The sequence below is a fragment of the Platalea leucorodia genome, assembly GCF_965183815.1.
Source record: "Platalea leucorodia genome assembly, chromosome: 4".
Taxonomy (NCBI): domain Eukaryota; kingdom Metazoa; phylum Chordata; class Aves; order Pelecaniformes; family Threskiornithidae; genus Platalea; species Platalea leucorodia.
Window position 1 is genome coordinate 58,735,894 of NC_138826.1, and position 19,866 is coordinate 58,755,759.

Here is a 19,866-nt window from a genome sequence, read left to right on the forward strand (position 1 = left end):
AAACGAGCATTCAGTAAATGTTATCTAAGTGAACACTAAGTAGAGCAAGCAATAGGCCATGGTTTGCTATAAACTTCTATAAATCAGATATAAATGAGCTATAAATCAGATGTTTCCATCTCTCCATATGTAGTGGTGGCACAATCCTGTAGCAGAACTGTAGTATTTCCAGAGGAGTAAAACAGAACAGACACCATTTTATCAAATGGCAAAACTTGAAATCTAGGGCTCCTTCTGTTTGCTTTCTGCTTTTCTAAAGCAGTGTGTAACTGTAGCATCATTTTTAAAGCTTTTGGACCTTTTAAAGCTTTGCCTCTTGCAGTGCCCAAAGTACATTAGAGCATACTCAGCTTAGCTGGGTCAAGCTAGGTCATCTTTAAGGCAGTGTATTGTGGTGCATTCTTGTGTGTGCATGACAGAAGTACATCTAATGGTAGACAAGTGAGCAGGAGCTCCTAAACAGTGAGCAGTGCCTATGCTGTTCTCCCCCTTTCTGCCAGAAAAATGCCATTAGTGACTGAGGTTTCGTTTTCTTTGTGAAGTAGGTTCTAAGTATATCTTAAAACTACTGGCTTAACAATGGTTAAGAAGTGGGAGGAGGCTAAATGCAATGTACTTTAAAAGCAAGCCACAGTGTCATTAAAGACAGGTCAGTTCTCTGTTAGCGTAACAGTCATGTCCTGTAGCTACCTACCTGTAGCTCTTCTCTTGCTGGGTAGGTAGGTCAGGAAACCTGTGATGTGTTTACAGTCACATATGGTTCGAAAAAAAGAAAACGAAACAAACCTTTTTGAAGTACCAACTTGATATTACAGTGGCAGAGTAGGATATTATGCCTGAATAATCTAAAGGCATCTATAAGATTACATCTCAGTATAACTCCTGACTTTGAACTACCTGTGCATATGCTTTCTTGCAATTTATTAAATTGTCTGTTTAGGAGACACTAGGCATTCTGCTTTCACTGTAGAGTAGACAAATACCTCGAGCAAAAAGCTGTCTGAAATGGAGATAGAGGCAGAGCTCTGCTTCCAAGACTCCACTTAACCCATCTGGTAGACTCATCTAGTACAGGTTATATATCTGAAAATGTTTGACCTCCCTTAAGGCAAGCGCCACCAAATGGATTAGGCAATAGCAATTTCAGAGACCCTGAGATCTGAGCCAATCCTCAGTAGTGAGGTAGATCTTGATGTGGAGTGTAAGTTGCCTCTAAAGTGATAAAGTAAAATGATTAAGTAAAAAAAAAAAGTGAAATGCGCAGGTTTGATATTTGATAGAGATGTAAAGACAGCTTGGAAGGCAAAAGGAAGGTGTACAGCAGAAATGTCAATTAAAGAATACACAAGACAAAAAACCCACTGTTCTTAAATTTTATACCTCTGAGTTAAATTCAGCCCTGAGTTAGCAAAGTGCTTGTTCAGTGAGCTTTATGGTGACTTGTGCAAGGCCTGCTTTTTAGATGCCGTGGAATCCCAAATGGATGTGAATTGCATGGGTTCTCCCCTGACACTCACTACCTCTTTTGCTATGCCACCAAATCTGGCCTCTTCTTTTTTAGCCAGCATAATGCTTAAAATGTATTCAACTACAAAATAACTTTCAGAAGGTTTGGTCAGCTGAGCTAAGATTGGTCACAACAAGCACTTGTGATGTGTTACTAACCTGATTGGCATGTATTAACTTTGCTAAAGATGTCAGTCCCTCACTGGGTGGCCCCAGTCTTAGCTGGCATTTAATGTATTTTGTCTGTCCCTTGTATTGTAATGGTGATAGTTGGAGGGCACAATTTGCGATAAGCAAGTTGAGGGTTTTTTTAGCAGTCAACTAGAATTGCCTGGTTTGCCAGAGAGCCTGCGTGGCATCTTATGTGGTGGTTACAAGGGATGTTCCCAGGGAGGTTATGGTCAAACTGGCTCTTGCAATATAGATCAACCCTTCAGTTTTGGAAGTGGCAACAAGCTTTTGAGTGATGGATGCCATTCTCTCAGGGGAAGGGAAGTCGGGGAAAGCTGTTACTCTGCTTTTGGTCCTGCTGAACTGTGGCATGCTTGTCGTAGATTCTGTAACCTTTCTCTGTACCCTGTCTGCCTGTTTTTCTCTATCTTCTGCATTTGCCTTTGTGCCAAAATTGCTGCTATTGCCAAGAGAAAAAAAAATACTTTGCTTTTCAACTGTCTTTCCCTTTAATAATCTGTAACTGCTGTGTCTTGAATTTTTTTGAATATTATTTACAGTACCTTATATGGTTTTAATGTGCTTGTAATGCAAATGCTGTTTTTCTGTTTGTTCTAAAGGTCTGTAAGAACATATTTCTCAACTTTCAGCTCTTTCTTGACAGATGGACTTGGAACAGTCTTTACTCCTATCAGCTTTATGATAATGCTCCTTGGGGTGACTTTAGCCGATAATGTTTTGTTGTAAGATGTTTCCCATTCCAGGCTTGTGTTCTCACAGCAATACATTTCTGGCCCTATCAGCAATAGGGAGTTTGTAAAGGAAAGACCTGCTAGGGAAACTAATACTTCAAAATGTACAGCAATAAAAGGCAAGTCATGAGACCTTTGCAGTAGTTACTTGACCTGTGAAAGATTTAAGAAACCAAATATAAGCCATAGTGGACAAAACTGAAAAATGCAATACAAAGTAGAGGCACTGGGTCTCCTGTTTTAAAATCACAAAAAAATATATAGTTTATATGATATAGATATGCAATATGAAAAGTTAAAAATCATCCTATGGATGTGCCTTAAATGTTTTCAGGGAGCAATGTTCTAAGCAAAGCCCTTCACAGTAGACTCTTAAACAAGTAATCTGTTGTATAGAGCAAGCAAAGCTGGACTTCACATGAGGAAGTCCTTTTGCTGACTTGGAGAGCTAGAGAAGGGTGGCTGCTTCCTCTAAACGACATGCCCTTTAAAGTAAATTATCTGAGCCACATTTTCAAAAGCATTTTAACTGTCTGTACAATTTTAATGACTCTTTATGAATGCATCCAATATTATTTGTACATAATTCCACTTCTGTGTCTAATGAAGTACGAATACATTTTATATATATTTCTGTATATGACATTGCCTCTTTACGGTTCTGTATACATTGAACATGCCTTACTTGTGAAAATGGTTCAGCTTGAAGCAATACTGTTTGCTTGTGCAAACAAATATATCTTCGTGGAATCCTCCACTTGGTCACTTCTTTCCATTATTATTCACATTTGGGTTTTGTTCTTGTTTTAATTTGGTCTGCTGTAAACATTAAATTACAGAAGATAGCAGCAAACTTAATTCTGTGACATCATCTTCTGGTTGTGGTGTCTTCATTTTAAACCACTGAACTGTGCATTTACAAGCACATCCATATCTCCCCCCCGTAGCCGCTCCCCCCACCCCCCCCCCCCCAAAAAAAAAAAAAAAAAAAGAAAAAAAGTAGTACATCCATATTTCAGGGTGCACCACCAAACTAGGAGGAAAGATAATTCCTCTACTACTGTGCCTTGAATGTTTTCTGTTTTGTTTGGAGGAGCTGTGGTGGTGTGTTTTGCAGGACATGGCACATGATACTGAACCCTTTTATGGGGTTTCATAGAACTCCAAAGAGATCTGATGCAAGATTTATTTCTTTCTGCTGGAACATTTAAAGTATAAACTTAAGAACCAGACCCTGTATTTTTGGAAGCTGAGGAGAGTGTGTGGGTTGCCCGATTAGGACCAAGGTTCAGTGCCCAGTGAATCATCGCTTAATAGCAAGCCAGGAATCTCTGTTAGGATAAGTGCTGACTGTTCCCAGTCCATCATGTTCCATGTCAGTGTTCTTATCAGGATTTGGGTGGCTTTGGCATAAAGGAAAGGAGAATGCTAAAGGACCAGCAATTTGAAACCCAGAAAATTTGGAAAGGCAAAGGCATGATGGAAAGGTTAGGAGTGGAGATGCAGCTGACTTGATAGACTTTCACTGAAAAATCCCGAAAAAAGTTTTGGGGACAGAGGAAGGATATACAAAATAGCGATGTGCTGAGTTTGTGCTCATGGCTGGATCCTGTTAAGAACACTTTTTCTTGGGAGTAACTGGGCTCCCGATTCCACCTTTCTCTCTGGCTTTCAGACCTGTAGACTTGTGCCACTGGAATATTTGTTTATTGTTTGTATGTGTATATTCTGAAGGGTGATATGAATTTTTCTGGGCACTTTAAGAGCTTCATTGAATGTTTTTGTGTCTTAGAAAAATAGTATCAAGTTTGTGTGAAGGAGTTGGATTTTTTTTAAATTGCAGAATTAAAATGTCTGGGGTTTTTTTTGAAAAGTGGAATCTGAGAAATGACCATTTTGAGACTGTTTCCCTCAGAGAACAGGAGGGAGTGTGCATAAAATAAGCTTGGTGACAGATAATGTTCAAGTGAGACAATTAGTGCTCAGAAAGGCTTCATGTCTCCATTGTATAGCCTCTTTGAAGATTTTGATTTATGCAGTTGTTTTAACCTGTTTTTGTTTTGGGTGTGTGTCTCTTTGAATTATGTAACACGTGGTTTTCCTGTTGCTGTGAAATCAAGACATTATTTGTTTAACTGTGTGAAATGTTCAAGGGAATAAATTCCAAACAAACTTCAGGTTTCTGAGTTTTTCTTTGTCATCCCCCTTCTCCCTCCACTGGTTCCAGGTGAGGGATGCTGCGGGGGATACAGAGTTGGGGGAGAGTGGAATGAATAGATCTGGCAAGCTCAAACGCAAAAGACGTTTTGGGGAGCTCTGTGGCACGTGCCGTCTGTCACTGCAAAGTACTACTTTTCGGGCTTCTTCTGTATTGTGCTTTTTTAAAAATTTCGCTGTTGTGTTGTGGTTTGCTCGGCGTGCAGGGCATACGCTGCACAGACAGCATGACATATTGCTGTAGAAAACCTGCTAAGGACGCCCCATACTAAATATTCTACTGCTTTGGCAAAGCTGGCTTTGGATAGATGCACTGGCAATGTTGTGGCTTCACTGATTTTGGTCAATTTGGGAGGTGGTTGTATGTGCTTTGCTGCAGGCCAGAGGTCTTTGTCGTACTCTGAAAGCAAGGCAGTGATACCCACGTGTGAGGGGAGAGGAGGAACATGGGCGAGTGCAAGTCAGCAGTTGGGATCAGGGAGGCATAGCCTTTGCGTGTGGTGTGACAGGGAAGCGTCTTCGCAGGATTTGGTTCCTCTCTTTGGTATAGCAGCAGCTGTGATGATGGGATGTTTCGGTGCGATGGAAAGGCAGAAAATCGGTAAATACGGAGCCTTGTAGCCAAATCCTGTGTCTTATGTTCTAGCTGGACAGTTGTCTTCTCTCAGCAGAATGGTTCATGAGGAGATGACCTCCCTTCCTCAAGACCATTAAGCGACTATTCTGTAACGTTCTCACCATGACAAACAAGTGGAGCTGGATCATAGTTTTGAGCTGCATTTTCCTGTTCTCAAAGATATATCAGATTAGTCTACATTAGGGACTTATTCTGTGTCTTTTCTCACGTTTCTCATGCTTCCTACTGCACCATTGGCAACTGAAAACTTGTAATAACAGATGACTTTGGAGAGTCTAGTTGTGAATGATATGTCTTCTCTTCTGGGTTTATTTGCCCAGAATAGTTATGTTTAAATGGCAGCTCACAGAACTGCAACCGTAAACCAATTCTATTGCATGTAAGAGTTCTTTCTTTGGAGGAAAGTAATCACTTTATGCCTTTGAAATTGCCTTTTATTTTTCTTTACTGTGATCCGTAGTCCTGATTTTGAGGCTAAAATGGGCCTTCACCATCAGCGTTCAGTGTAAAACTTAACGTGCTGGTGCCTGAACTAGAAATGTCATTTTGATGCACCACTAGAACAGCCTCCACTGTGCTGTATCAGGAAATCTGTTAACTTTGCAGCTACATATATGCTCTTCAGAAATCAAATGTTTGCTTCATGAATTAAAAAAAGGAGGGGGGGGGGGGGAAGGATGAAAGGAGGTGCATTTCCTGAACTCATCCCCATCAGAGGTGAAATCAGATTTCCTTGCTGTACCAGTATAGGAGACACTGGTTTCAGCTAAAATGTGGAGAAACCAAGTATTTGTGTGATAGGAGAACTCCAAGGCACTCTCACCTATTTCTCCTTGAAGTCTACACAGATGTCTCACACTCTCTGTTTCTGTGCCTGTGGTTCTTCTCTAGGCTCATGGCTTCTGGTGTTCTCTTAGTAACGCCTACGGGCAGAGTTGAGCTCTGTTTCCTGCCCCAGTGGGTGGGAGAGGGGTGCTTCCAGGGAACTCCTTCCGTGGCCCTGACACTCAAAAGTCACTTTCTGTTAAAGGCATTCTAGTTTAGTTTGTGAAACAAACTTCACTGCCACCCTTCCTCCTTGCTCTTATTCCAACCTAAGATACTTACCTTAAAATGATTTACTCTAGAGGAAACTATATTCTGTAAATAAAGCCCCAAGTAATACACTGTGTCAAATATCGTTCTTTTTAACCTTTGTTGTGCAAATAAAATGACCTGAAAATGAGGAAGAAAACTGGATTATTTGGGCCAGGCCATGTTCTTGCTGAGTGTACGTGCTTCTTTGCCTGTAGTTCTGTAAAGAGTTGATTTTTCTGTATATGCTATCCTGGGATCTTGAATTACGCAGACTTGTCCTTCTGTTGCATCTGTCACTTCTGAGGGTCTCTAACAGGACTTTTAGAGCTTGGTAAATAAATTAAATATTTGTCTTCATCTTATAGAACATGAGGTATCATGTACTTCTTTGCAGTTAACGTCCTCACTTAACATCCTCAAAAAGAAATTATCCACAGAAAATCTTATGCGGCTGCTAACTAACACCCAACTATTTATCCCAGAACTGAAATTGAAGGACTGAAATTCACTATATAAATAGTAATATATTAAAGGCAATTTTTAGAAACAAGGTATCATATTTATGTGTGTAAATCACTTTGAGTTACTGAGCCATTCACAAATGCACAAAAGTCTATGGGCAATGTGGATGTTTTGTTTCCTCAAAAACCAGATGACTTCCACTGAAGATGGACTGAATTAGCTTTTACAGGGGTTTGGAAACTGCATGCTGAGATATGAGCTTTTGGGAGTACTAAGAAGTTTTCCACCATGCATCCCAAAACAGCTTGCTTCATCAGATATATTTTGGTAGCAGTTTTTCCAAGAGGCATGTTGGCACAGACCATCTCCTTTGCCACACGCACCGCTAGGGTAGTGTAGAAAGCCTGCTGTGTACAAGTTGTTCTACATTTCAGACATATTACACTTCCTCCTCTGGTATGGTAGAAAGCAGAGTAACTGTTTCCTACAGATCTTTTTCTCTAATGTTCTGTAACAGTGATGAGAAGGTGTAAGGTACTTTTAAAATAATAAAATGAATTAATAAATGTCTGTTCACCTCTACACCAATTAAAACAAGCCAGTGATAACTTTACCACCTGCTTGTGATCAGCAGCATAATATATTAAGGTATGTAGTTGGTAATATATCTTAAAATACAAGGAGAAACAAGGGGAGAAAACCAAACTTAAAAAAAAAAAAAAAAAAAAAAAAATCTGAAGGGAAGGAATAGGTACACCAGAGTCAACATTGAACCTATTCTCCTGCTTCTGTGATGCGTCTTTACGGAGGATGGTGGAGTAGTGGTTGCTGAGCTGATCCTGGCAATGTAGATCTTAGCTTGGGCTTTCCGAACAAAACTGGGCAGATGCTCTTTAAGGATGAGATGGCACTTCTATGCTCTGTTTAGATGCTTACATCTTCTCTCAAAAACGTATGTTTAGTCTGACATTTCTCATGTTTGCTGTCATCCCAGAAGGCTGTGTTTTCTTTTTTAGGAAAATTTCGTAACTGTCCTTTCTGCTGTTAGAGAAGTTTATCTGATGGCTTGCGGGTAGAAGTGTTTAAAAATAGGACTTTTTTACCCAAGAGATGTTTCAAATACTTGCAGGCTTGGATAACTCAGTGATTTAAAACATCAGAACTGATGCGTAAGTTATCTTTAATCAGTAATGTGCCTTTTGGAAGCTTTCTTTTCAGAACTGCGACAGATTCTGAATATACCTAGCTATATACCTATATACAAGAATTTTCTTAGTTTCAGAAAAATTCCCACTAAGGTGTGAAGCTCTGGATTGCTTGGAATATTCAGTTGCTTTACAAGTTATACAAGAACATGTGGTATAAATGTAGATAATAGAAAAGTATGCAACAGAATGAGGGAGCAGATGTCGACACTTTTTGTAGTACATGGAGCTTTTACTTAGGGCAAGTATTCCCCAGTATATTTTCCTGTAACTGCCAGCCTCGGATTTCAGCCTGTTCCATTTGCAGCGCTTCATAATCTTGATACAAATGATAGAAATTAAGTAAGGACATGGTTAGTATCTAAATATATTTTGAGATCCAGTAATTACAGAAATCTGTAGTACATTGGAACAGAAGAGATAGTGGTTATTAGCTCAGCAGCTGAAAGGAGATGTCCATTTGAAAGCTATGTTTTGAATCTGATCACAATTTGAACAGGAAACTGAAAACATTTGATATTCCACACTTTTTTATTATGTATGATAAAATTTCTAGTTCATGACTGGTTGTTCTTTAATGATCAAAACATCATCCAGTATCCGAGGTGGAATTGGAAGTACCAGTTTATATAAAAAGTAGGCAATATTTGTATTGATAGATTCCTCTACTGCTTTTCGATGGAAATGTGCTTGGTTCAGCTTTGTGTTGTTTGCACAGTGGGAATCACCTGTCTGATCCCTCCTGGTGAAATGAGAGGTTCCGGAGGGCTGCTGTGTACGAGTGGCAAGAAATAGATGCCACAATGAATAAACTATACGAAGTCTCATGTAGTAGAGAAGATAGCAGAGGCTTTCTGTCTAACGACATAAAAGGGGGTTACTCTTTGGCTTGTAATTGGACAATCACTCTTAAATGTTAAATTTCCAGCTTACTTAAAACAAAGAGAGTACTGAACTTAAAAAAGGAGAAAACTTCAGGAGCCAAGGTCATGGTGGTTATTTTAAAATATAGCGTGGCCTTTCTCACCTTTCTTTTTTTTCCCTGCCAGTCCCTGGATGTGCCTCATCCCAGGTAGTTCTTTGAGGTAACATACGTTTAATAGCTTCCAGGACAAATTTTACGCCTGCAAAGTAATGTTATCTTTAGCCAGATTATCCTTTAGTGCTCTTCAGCCTTCCCACGCTCAGCTTCTTTCAGGAAATGGAAAGGAGGCCAGGCAGCATATGATAGAGCTGATCAAAAATACTGGAGAGAGCTCAGACATCTTAGATGATACCAACAAAATGGAGAATGACAGGCAATATGTTACTGACTTACCAATATTCCTGAGTAATAGACACACTGATAATTAACAGACTTAATATAAATTGATGTAAGGATTTTATATCTCTAGTATTGGAAACCTGTGGGCAGCAGTAAAAGTGAAATCTGTACAAATGTTAAGATTTTCTGCCAGAAAAGATGCAATAAGGAGAATCAAGCTTAGCAGTGTTCCCTGGGGCTTGGATTAGGTGACCTAATACCTCCTTTCCCCTGTTTCTTTTATCCACCCACCAGCTACAGCACTGGACTCTTTCCAGGAGTCAAAAATAGCTATGTTCCTCGATTATTCTATACCGCTGCTGTAATGAAGACAGCTGTTCTGTATTGTTAAACCATATGAGCTTTAAACTTTCGTTACATAATACTACTGCTTCACACATCCACATATGAAAAACACCATCTATTTCTCAAACATAACTTTACAGTATAAGTTGCAGATGAATTTTTTTGTTTTCAAGACATAAGTATAAATTACAGATGACCTTGAAATAAAGCTGGTTAATAATATTAACTTCCGGTTGCTTCCACTAAAAACAAAGAAAGGTCAGATCAGTCAAATTGACAACTGTTTCTAGGCTTTGCCCTACTGATGTTGTAGGAAGCAATGTTTTGTCGGTGTCTGTTTTGACAATTCTGAAAGTCTATTTTAACCAAAATAGTGTGGAGGTGGGGGAAAACATTGCAACATCCATAAGATAAACATGTAAGTTACTAATTTCATTCAGTAGTCAGTCCAATTCACTTTCATAATTATGAAGAAGAAGGAGCTTCCACATTTACTGATGGTATCTGAGATATGATGAACTTAATTCTAGCTGGAGGTTGTGGAATGTGTGGAGGAGGACTTACATCTTCGTATGTTTGTTTCTGGGGTATCTGTTTCAGAATCCCTTGAGTCTTTTAGCTGTCAGTTATTCCCATACACATAATGATCTGCAGAGGTCTTGGGGCCCCTCTGCTACCCATTGCTTAGGGAACCAGTAGATATCAACAAGAATCTCACTGATATTTATTTCATGTGCTGTGTGCTATTGAATAAAGTAATGCTATAAAACTTCTTGGTCAGCCCTGGGAGTGGTGCTGGTTCTTTAATAACTCTCTGCTGGGTACTTCTGCATCAGAGGATATTCAGAGAAAACACCTTTCTGTACAGGTTAATCTCCCCATTTCGCTGTTTAGGTTCCTGATTTGCTAGGAAGAATTGTTTGACTGACAGTTTGAGGACTGAGCTTTGACATGGTAGTAGAGGTCTCAAGCATGCTGGTTGCTCAGTGGCAAAACCCTTTTTCTTCTGGTAGGTTAGAAAAAGCTGCTGTTCTGCTCTGTGTCTGCTCCATAGTTCCCTAGATTTTAGATGTCAGTTTAAGGACAGTTGTATTGATCCAAGTCCAACCTGCATAAGACAGTTTGCATATGTACAATTCCTGTATCAAACTCCAAGAGCTTTGACTCAGTAGAGCATATCTTCTAGAAAGCTTAGTTAGTTACTATTTATTGTTATGATTGATAACGTCTGCATTACAGAAGAATTTCAGTAGGGCCATCTTCAGGTTTGAGCTCACTTTGAATCCTGTGCATGGACACTTTGGATATCTTGCTTATGAACAGACTTTATTTTTCTTATCATACTGTCCTTCTTGAATTCAGGGCTTTTATATTTAGCAGCATGTGTTATGGATCAAACTGGAAACACAGACATCAGAAAATTCAAGGTTTGATGGCTTCTCAACACAGCTGAGTAATTCGGGCTCCCTGAGGGCTTGGGAATACTCTAGGATAGTAAGAGAGAAAGTTGAGGCATTCTCTCAAAATAAGATTGACATTTGACTATTAACTATTCACATTCAAATAAATGCATTCTTGTTTCTATTTGAGCAGGTGTTATATTACCCCTTTTGGCTTTGAGGATACGCTTATCAAAATTCGGGGGATCCTACCAGGATCTGTGCAGTTCTGCAGTATGTGATGTGAGGCTGTGTGAACAAGCAGTGACAAGAATTTACCAGATCTGCTGGGCTCTTTCCAGTGGTTTCCTGGAGACATTTCTTAAAAGAGAAAATAAATTTTAAAAGGTGGATGAATCTAGATTTAAAACCTTAAACTTCTTCCTAACCCTTAAAAACTCCATTGCATTTAACACACTTCTGCAGGTCAGTTTAGAGTTGCCATCTACATGTTTTATATCTCTCTTACTGTGCAATATAAAACTTGTTAATGGTGGCTAGATACTAATTTTGGAGAGGATTAAGGAAAGGATTTCTGGCTACGTCTCTCAGAAGAAATCAGTTGCACTTATTTAAATGGAATGTCTTGACTGACCTACTATTTCAATACATGCAGCATCCAACAACGGGCCTTGGTACTAAGATTTTTTTTTTTTTTTTGTACACGCTGTGCTGAGCGCAGCGAGCGTCTCATAGGAGGTGTCATTACAACCTGCTCATGTAAACCATGTAATCATTATGCTTAAAATCTGACATATTTTAGTCCCCTTCTTACTTCAAAGTGTTTTGTCTTGACTTAGTGAAGTTGAGAGTAAAGGGGTTGGAGTTGGGCATTCTGGATCCTGTTTCTGCACTGCCACTAGTCTGTGGTGAGACTGCCTTGCTGGTATTTAATCTCTGTGTCTGGACTTGTGCAATGCCTCTACAGTACTTACCTTCTTCCAAAATAGGTTTGTTTTAATATGCTAATATTTGTAAAACATTTTGAGGCCCTTGGATGAGAAGAGGAGTTGGAATACAAAGAGGCAGTTAATGGAAGTGGGTGAGGGCGAAACTTCTGGGAAAAAACTGAAAGTGACATTAACACAGATGAAAAATGAGAAGCCTAAAAATGCTGCTGGATCTTGTTTGCTGCCTTCTCTATACTTCAGCGATAATATTTGCTGAACTGCAAGCACGCTTCAGAAACCTTACCCCAAAAGATATTTCTTAGAAATTAATGGCAACGGAATCTGAGGACTTTCAGCATTTCTGACTCCGAGCTTACTGCATCACTGTTAAACTCCCACAGAAAAGTTCCCATCTTCCATTTCTGTACTTTGTCATATCTAATATGCTGCTGTTTTCTATAGGAGTTGTTTTATGTGACATAGTTGTGTTCTCAAACAATTGTGTGGAGGTACAAGTAAATAAAGAGTTTGGGAAAGACAAGTGAAAACAAATGGGTAGTGTTTCACATTGTCTTGAAAGCACAAGATTTGAGAAATCCAGAATGAAGATTTTCCTGAGAAGTGTATTAATTCCTTCCCCCTTTTGCATGTGTTTCACAGTAGACTCCTTTATTTGAATTTCTGTAACTCCCCAAGGCCACGGCTGATTCTGTGCAAAATACTTCACAAGAGATGACATTTGACTTAGCTTGCAATCTTAACAGATTTGACTAAAAGGAAGGAAAGTCTAAAAAAGGAAGTCTAGAGGTACTGCATGATGAATGAAAAATAAATTCTAGTAAAATAGACAGGTAGTTTCCCTTTGGGAAGAATTCATTGTTCTCAGATTCCCAGTTTTCTCCTGCATCTTCATCAAGTGTTATGTCAGGGAGTAACCTTGGCAAGTTTTGTGGATGAAAAGCTGGACACGAGCCGTCAATGTGTATTCGCAGCCCAGAAGGCCAACTGTATCCTGGGATGCATCAGATGAAGTGTGGCCATCAGGTGAAGGGAGGTGATTCTGCCCCTCTACCCTGCTGTGGTGAGACCCCACCTGGAGTACTGCGTCCAGCTCTGGGGTCCTCAGCACAGGAAGGACATGGACCTGTTGGAGAGGGTCCAGAGGAGAGCCACAAAAAATGATCAGAGGGATGGAACACCTCTCCTTTAGATAACCTTTAAAGGTCACTTCCATCCCAAAGCATTCTATGATTCCTGTGAAAAAAGTCAACCAGGTTCAACCTGGAGAAGAGAAAGCTTTGGGGAGACCTTACTGCAGCCTTTCAGTACTTAAAGGGTGCTTATAAGAAAGATGGGGACAGACTTTTTAGTAGGCCCTGTTGCAATAGGACAGAGGGTAATGGTTTTAAACTAAAAGAGGGTACATTCAGACTAGGCATAAGGAAGAAATTTTTTACGATGGGGGCGGTGAAACACTGGAACAGGTTGCCCAGAGAGGTTGTAGATGCCCCAACCCTGGAAACAGTCAAGGTCAGGTTGGGTGGGGCTCTGAGCAGCCTGATGTAGTTGGAGATGTCCATGCTCATTGGAGGGGAATTGGACTAGATGACCTCTAAAGGTTCCTTCCAACCCAAACTGTTCTATGATTCTATGATTTCATCTAGCTCATGAGGATAATCTGTAGATTTTATAGAACAAGGTAGTACTGGGGGAAAATCGAGATGGGATTCCCTCTCAGGAGGAGCTTCTCAAGCTTTCCAGTAATTGCCAAAGTTACCAGAATAGGACACATTCATGTGGGCAAGGAGTGCTTCAGTGTAGGAATGTTATCTCTGATCATATGATTATCTTTACAGGAGACAGGTTGTGTCAAGGCTGAGACAAATAAAGGCTCTGGCAGCTTTCATGCAACAGCTAAGCCTCCTGTCCTGTTAAAAAAAACCAGTTCCCTTCATATCATCTATGTAATATTCATGGCCCACTGACTCTTCCAAAATAACGAATCAGATTTTAAAACATGTCCTATTTTGGATGTTGTTTGTGGATTTTTAACTGATCAGTTGATTGCATGAGAAGCTGCTCTTGGCTTTCAGGTAGCTCCCCTCTCTGGCTAGTAACATAGCTTTTTTTTCTAGCAAATGCAGCCTGATGAGGCATCAGCCCCTTTTCTCTCAGCTGTGACTAGTTGCAGGCTTTTGGCTCTGTGGGCCCAGATGCACTGACAAGGTAGAATGTCAGCTAATGGATGAGTGCACTCTGCAGCTATTTCCCACCAGCAAGCTGCAAAACAGCCTGGGGATACAACGTAATGATTTGATAGAAGCACCTTTCCCCTCCAGAGGAACATCAGAGAATAAGGTTTACCATCTACAAGAACTGCATTGGAATAGACCTTGCCCATGCATATGACATATAGGAGGAAATGAGGGCAGGAAAGCTTCAAATTTCCTTGTCCCTATTTATGGTTTCTTATTGTAGCTTCAAATGAATTGGTGTGAAGTTTATAACATAATGTGAGCAAACTGTTCATCATCTTATCACATTAACAATACCTGTATCTCACACTTGCTTTCATCCTTTAAGTATGTTTGTGAACTGTATTGCTTTTCCTTCTGATAGTTGATGGCTTCATGGTGCAGAAAGTTGGCTTATCAGTAGCATTTTTCCTGTTTCACATTTGGTAACAAGTTAAACAATGGCTTTGCAGCTAGCCAGATGAGTCTTCATGGCACCTTTTAAAAACCAAACCAATAGACCAAGTAGACCAAATAGTCTCTATAAACCAAACTCCTAGAAATGCCTTGCTGAAGCTGGTAATCAGTTGAGTTTTTGTATCATGTTCTCCGATGTAGAGCTGTTTTCTTTGCAAAGTGAAGTGGAGGAATGTGACCAATCCTGTATCTCAAGTATCTGGATATATAAATTAATTAAAGAAAATGCTGGGAATATCCTTCCGATTTCTTTGGTATTTTGAGGCACAGAGCACTTGTCAAGCTCACAGGACATCTTGGCTTGACCACACCCTTTTGCATTAAAGTTTAGGCAGATTTTCCATCGTTTCAGTTTTTTTAACACAGTTCCATTGAGTCACTTACTCCCACTTAGACTTTGTGCTGTGATAGAGTTGGTTTGATTCTCTATGTACCAGTTATACTGGGTCTTCATGATGAGAAGGGTGATGATGATTTGTATTTCGAATAACATACCTAAAAGATCATATATGTTCACGAACTGCATATAAACAGATGTCAGCTTAATTTTCAGTCCTCTTTTACCTTAGAGTGATTGCTGCCAGTCTTTCTCCTCACCCCAGACATTGCAGCATTGAAACAAGCGTTTGTTTTGGTTTTTTGATACTGTATTTCATTTAATTATATAGGAATAGCTTTATATTTCTTTTTTGTTTGTTTTACTTTGAAAAGGCTGACAAAAAACCCTTAAGATTGTTAGAAAACAAGAGGAGTGAAATAATGCCAGATGGATAAAAAGTTCTCGTTCTTTTTGTTGTCATCCTTTTTTTTCTGCTTGTGGACTTTGCAGCTGTGTTGGGGTATGCATCGGAAGAGAATAAGTTAAAAACAGTTTGTGAAAAGATATTTCTGTTGAAGTAGCTGAGCCTAGCTGATGGCTCTGTTGTGTATAAAGAGTTCCAAGTAGAAAAACTCTTGTTTCTTGATGATTTAGTATATTCCTTCTTTGTTTTCTCTCACTTTGGTGTTCTTGCATTACCCAGAGCCCTTTGGTTTTTCACTGTCAGCCAGAAGTGGCAGAGCAATATTCCAGGTCAGTTCCCCTGTTACTGTGAACTCAGGGTTGGGGAGTATAACCCAGATTACAAAAATAGATTTGGCTGAGGTGGTATCACCATCTAGAGAGAATGAAATGAAATGTGAATCCCAGCTGACAAGGCAGTCCAGTTCCATTAAACTTTGAAAATACTGACACAACATAAGGCTTAGCAGCAGGAAACGGTAGAGACCACAGTATCCCTGGAAATGCAAGGTAATGTTCCCGCCTGCCACCTGAGCAAGCTGCTGTGGTTTATACCATAAAGAAGCCCTGTAGTTCCAGCCGAGGGCACAGCAGCCACTTGCCCACATCATAGAAGGGTTCAATAATACTAAGGAAGAGAGAAAAACACTCCTGGAAGCTGTCTTTATGAGATTTTTATCTGTCTGGAGAGGGGTTGGAAATAAATGCTGCTAATCATGGCAAGGCCTATGTAGTTTTGTGTGAAAGACTGAGATGGTGCTGAGTGAGTAATTGCCCTGAAGAAAAGGCTGTTAGGAATAAACTGAGAACCTGCAAAGGATGGAGAATGAAAACAAAAACTGTCTTGGAGGTCAAAACGTGTGATGATAAAGTAAACGTTGCCAAAGCTCACACTGGGTTAGACTTTGCAAAGGAAAGGAAGGCAAACAGCTGTATTCCTTAAGCATGTAAGTAAAAGCAAAGTAAGGGAAGCAGAAGTGGGTCCACAGTGAAGATGAGGCTGATATAAAATGCAATTTTACATATATTCAGGCAATCAAACGAATGCTTGGCCTCTGATTTCAGTTGAGACAATGGCACTGGACATGGGAGCAAAAGAAGTCGGTGTGTAGAAAAATTTGGAAATGGGAATTAACCCAATGAAGCTGGAAGCAAAATTTAAATATTACTATACTGTAATGAGTGGAAATAAAATTTGACCAAATAGTTTTCATCTCAGAAGAGTGGAAGAATTGTACAATGAAATTGTGAGCTTTGTGGTAATAATTTGTGATTAAATCAAGCTATCCTGATGTCTCATGTACCTTAACTATCTTAATTCAGGGTAATACCATGTGACCACTGGGTGACAGAAGTATGACCTGCAGATAAACAATTAAAAAGAAAGGGGGGGGGAGGGAGGTGATCTGAACAAGTACATATCAGTTAATCTAAACAGTAGATAAAACACCTTATTTGAAGGAATGACTAAAGACTGCTAGTTCTGCAAGTGAAGTCCTTTGACTTTATGAAGGTAAGTGGTATAAAACGTGGCATGGATTCACCAAAGACTATGCCGGACTATCTTGACAGCTTTTATCGATGAAGTAACTGATTACCTTCATAAGGGAGATGTAGTGCATTTGAACAGTCTGGACTTCAGTAAAGCACCTGAAGGCTGCCACATGGAAATAATTATTTAAACTGGATAAAATGAGGGAGTAGTACATGAAGTATCAAGTAGCTAAGAAATTGACTTAAACGAGAGAGAGAGGCTTTATTGAAAAAGGAAATAATGGGGTTGGATGTCACCTACAGACTGTGGAGTTTCACAAAAAATGATCTGGGGACTGATCTTTGTAATGCTTTCACTAAGGTTACTGACAAAAAAAGGAAAAAAATCTGCTAATGAAATTCATTGCTGAGGCAACATTTCAAACCCTCATCAATGCAGAGGAGGATAGGCATGTCATACACTAAGAACTGCAAAATGTTGCAGACTGTAATATTAAAAATAGATATGTAATAGTAGAAAGTGCCAGGTCATGCACTAAGAAAGTGTTGAGAATTTTGGCTACTGACAAGGTGCTTATCAGTTGAAAGCAGAGAAGGAGAAAGATCTGAATATCAGTCAATAAATAAAAGCCACCAGTATTATATGGTGTATAAATAGGCAAGTGTATTCTCAGCGTGTATCAGATGAGAGATTTCTGGCAGGGTTGTATGTTACGCTGATAAGGCCTCATCTGGAAAGCTGTGTTCAATTCTAATCACGCAGGTTCTGGAAAGATTAATCCAAACTGGGACAGGTGCAGAGACCTAGGGGATGATTGGTGCACTGAAGAGGTTATCTCATGAGAAGGCAGCTTGGCTTGTTTAGCAAAGCAAAACAGAAGCTAGGAAAGATTGGGCTCTGTAAATAGTAAGCTGGGTAAGAGTAAACAGTGGCATGGTATTTAAGCTAAAATACTAGAATTTCAAAAAGAAATGCAGCTTAAAATTCCATTCATTGAGTGCCACAGTGAATGAAGCTCCTGTGTAATTTTCTCCAACTGCCTGGTTCACACATCCTTGCATTTTTCTGGGATTCATGGGATTTGTGCTTGCAAACATCTCACCTAGATTTTTCCCTGTGGTTCATTTCATCACAAACTCTGATTAAAAAGGGAATTAATTCAAGCCAATAGAAAGTTTTTAAAGTTTTGCCTTTTTCATTCCCTTCCTTCCCCATCTTTAAGTAGCAGTAGTATTTTTTTTTTTTTTTGCTCCCTGACTCTGTAGACCTACCTTGACTGGTAACAATTTTAACATTATGCAGCAGGGTGGCCCCATAGCATTCCTGCTTTTGTCCCATAGAATATATGCAGTCTGTGGTCTGGCTTTCCCCAATACTTATGACATAGGCTTCATTGCAGCCCTAGTTTTTGCAGCTAAAATGTCCTTATTTCCTCTCTCAACTAAGACATTTAACATTCTTTTTAGCATCTATTAGCCAAAACCACTAAGATTCCCTTTTGCAGTCTGGCTCCCCAGCAGGTTCTGCCAGTAGTGGTGAACAGGATAATGACATAAGGTATTCTCTCGCTTTATTTACCTCCCTCTGCCTCATGCCCTGTTTCTCCCAATTGCTCAATTTCCTTAAAAAAATTATAGTTCTGACTGTTGCATTTATTGTTTATTCACTGGCTTATTCTTTAGGTTCTAATGTAAATGGGCTGGAAGAGCCCAGCCTGGCTAAGCGGCTGCGTGGCACGCCTGAGCGGATTGAGCTGGAGAACTACCGACTGTCACTGCAGCGGGAAGAAGAACTGGAAGAGGTTCCTGAAGAGACGCTAGCAGAGCATAACCTGAGCAGTGTGTTGGACAAAGGAACAGAAGAGGATGTGCCCAGCAGGTTAGCGCACATTGCCCATAAGCTTTTTTTATACCCATCCCAACAGACTTCTGCCTGCTTTTTCCTTAGCTTTTTTTAGCATGTTATTTACGAGGTTGCCCTTTCTAAAGTTGTTGACAATGTTCTGCGTACGCACACAGGTATTTTATCTTGCAGTTTCTGTTCTTTTTACAGCTTACCACCATTCTTAGAAGACACCTATAGTACTATAATACCATGAAATTTAGTCCTAAGTTGGAAGGCATTCTTCTAATTTTTTTTTTTAATTGTAGCAAAGACAAATGAGTCTTTTGAGCAAAGAGAACATGAATTCAAATGGGAGGGGGTTCCAAAGTTAACTTCTTTTCTGTATGTTTTGTGTTACAATTCAAAAACACTTTTGATTTAAAGATTCAAGCTTGACTTACATGTAATCCTGGCTGAATGCTGATGCAATGCCTGAGAGAGATTAATTTGAAGTAATAGTTATGGCTGTTGAAAAACATGTTGTACCTTCCCAAATTTCCCTTTATCTGCAAAATGATGTTTAAGCACACCAGAATCCAAGTATGTGCAGGTAGAGCTACTGGTAATAGTTATTGCAAGAATCATTGAGAGAAAATACTTGACGAAGAATGCTTGTGAACTTTATAGTCAATCACACACTTTTTGCAGAGTCTTTATCTCTTAGTATGGTTTCTAATCATCTGGTTTTCTTTGTAGCAATAACAACCCTTACCTTTTCAGCTCTCGGTCTATCCAGTAGTCTTCTTGAAATGAACTCAGAAAATGCTGTTACTGGTTTCCTGAGACTTAGATCCTACAAACATATTCTATGTATGCATTACTTACAGGTATAGAGCTGTATGAGAAATTCCTTACTACATTTATACGTTTGAAATTCAGTCGGATTGGTGTGGCAAAGAATGCAGGAATAAAAATGTTCATTAAAATGTTTACAGGATTAACGTAGGACAAAATCTGTCATTTATTTATCTCATAAGCTAAGTTTGAAGATGCAGCATCTGGAAAGGAGTAACTTCTAGTAGCCTGAACT

The 19,866-nt window shown here is 39.5% G+C and overlaps 1 protein-coding gene across 8 annotated transcripts in view; it reads left to right on the forward strand.

Moving 5' to 3' along the window:
• MICAL3 (microtubule associated monooxygenase, calponin and LIM domain containing 3) overlaps positions 1-19,866 on the forward strand; it is a 165,981-nt gene that overhangs the window by 95,080 nt on the left and 51,035 nt on the right. For 7 of the 8 annotated variants that reach the window (XR_014228069.1, XM_082310800.1, XM_082310794.1 and 4 more), the window contains one exon: positions 18,635-18,830. Coding sequence is in view for 7 of the 8 variants with exons in the window: in XM_082310800.1 (XP_082166926.1) it covers positions 18,635-18,830 (196 nt within the window). In the remaining variant the exon portion in view is untranslated. Of the gene's footprint in view, positions 1-18,634; positions 18,831-19,866 lie in introns of those variants that run through there. The other variant, XM_082310799.1, reaches the window with a different exon arrangement.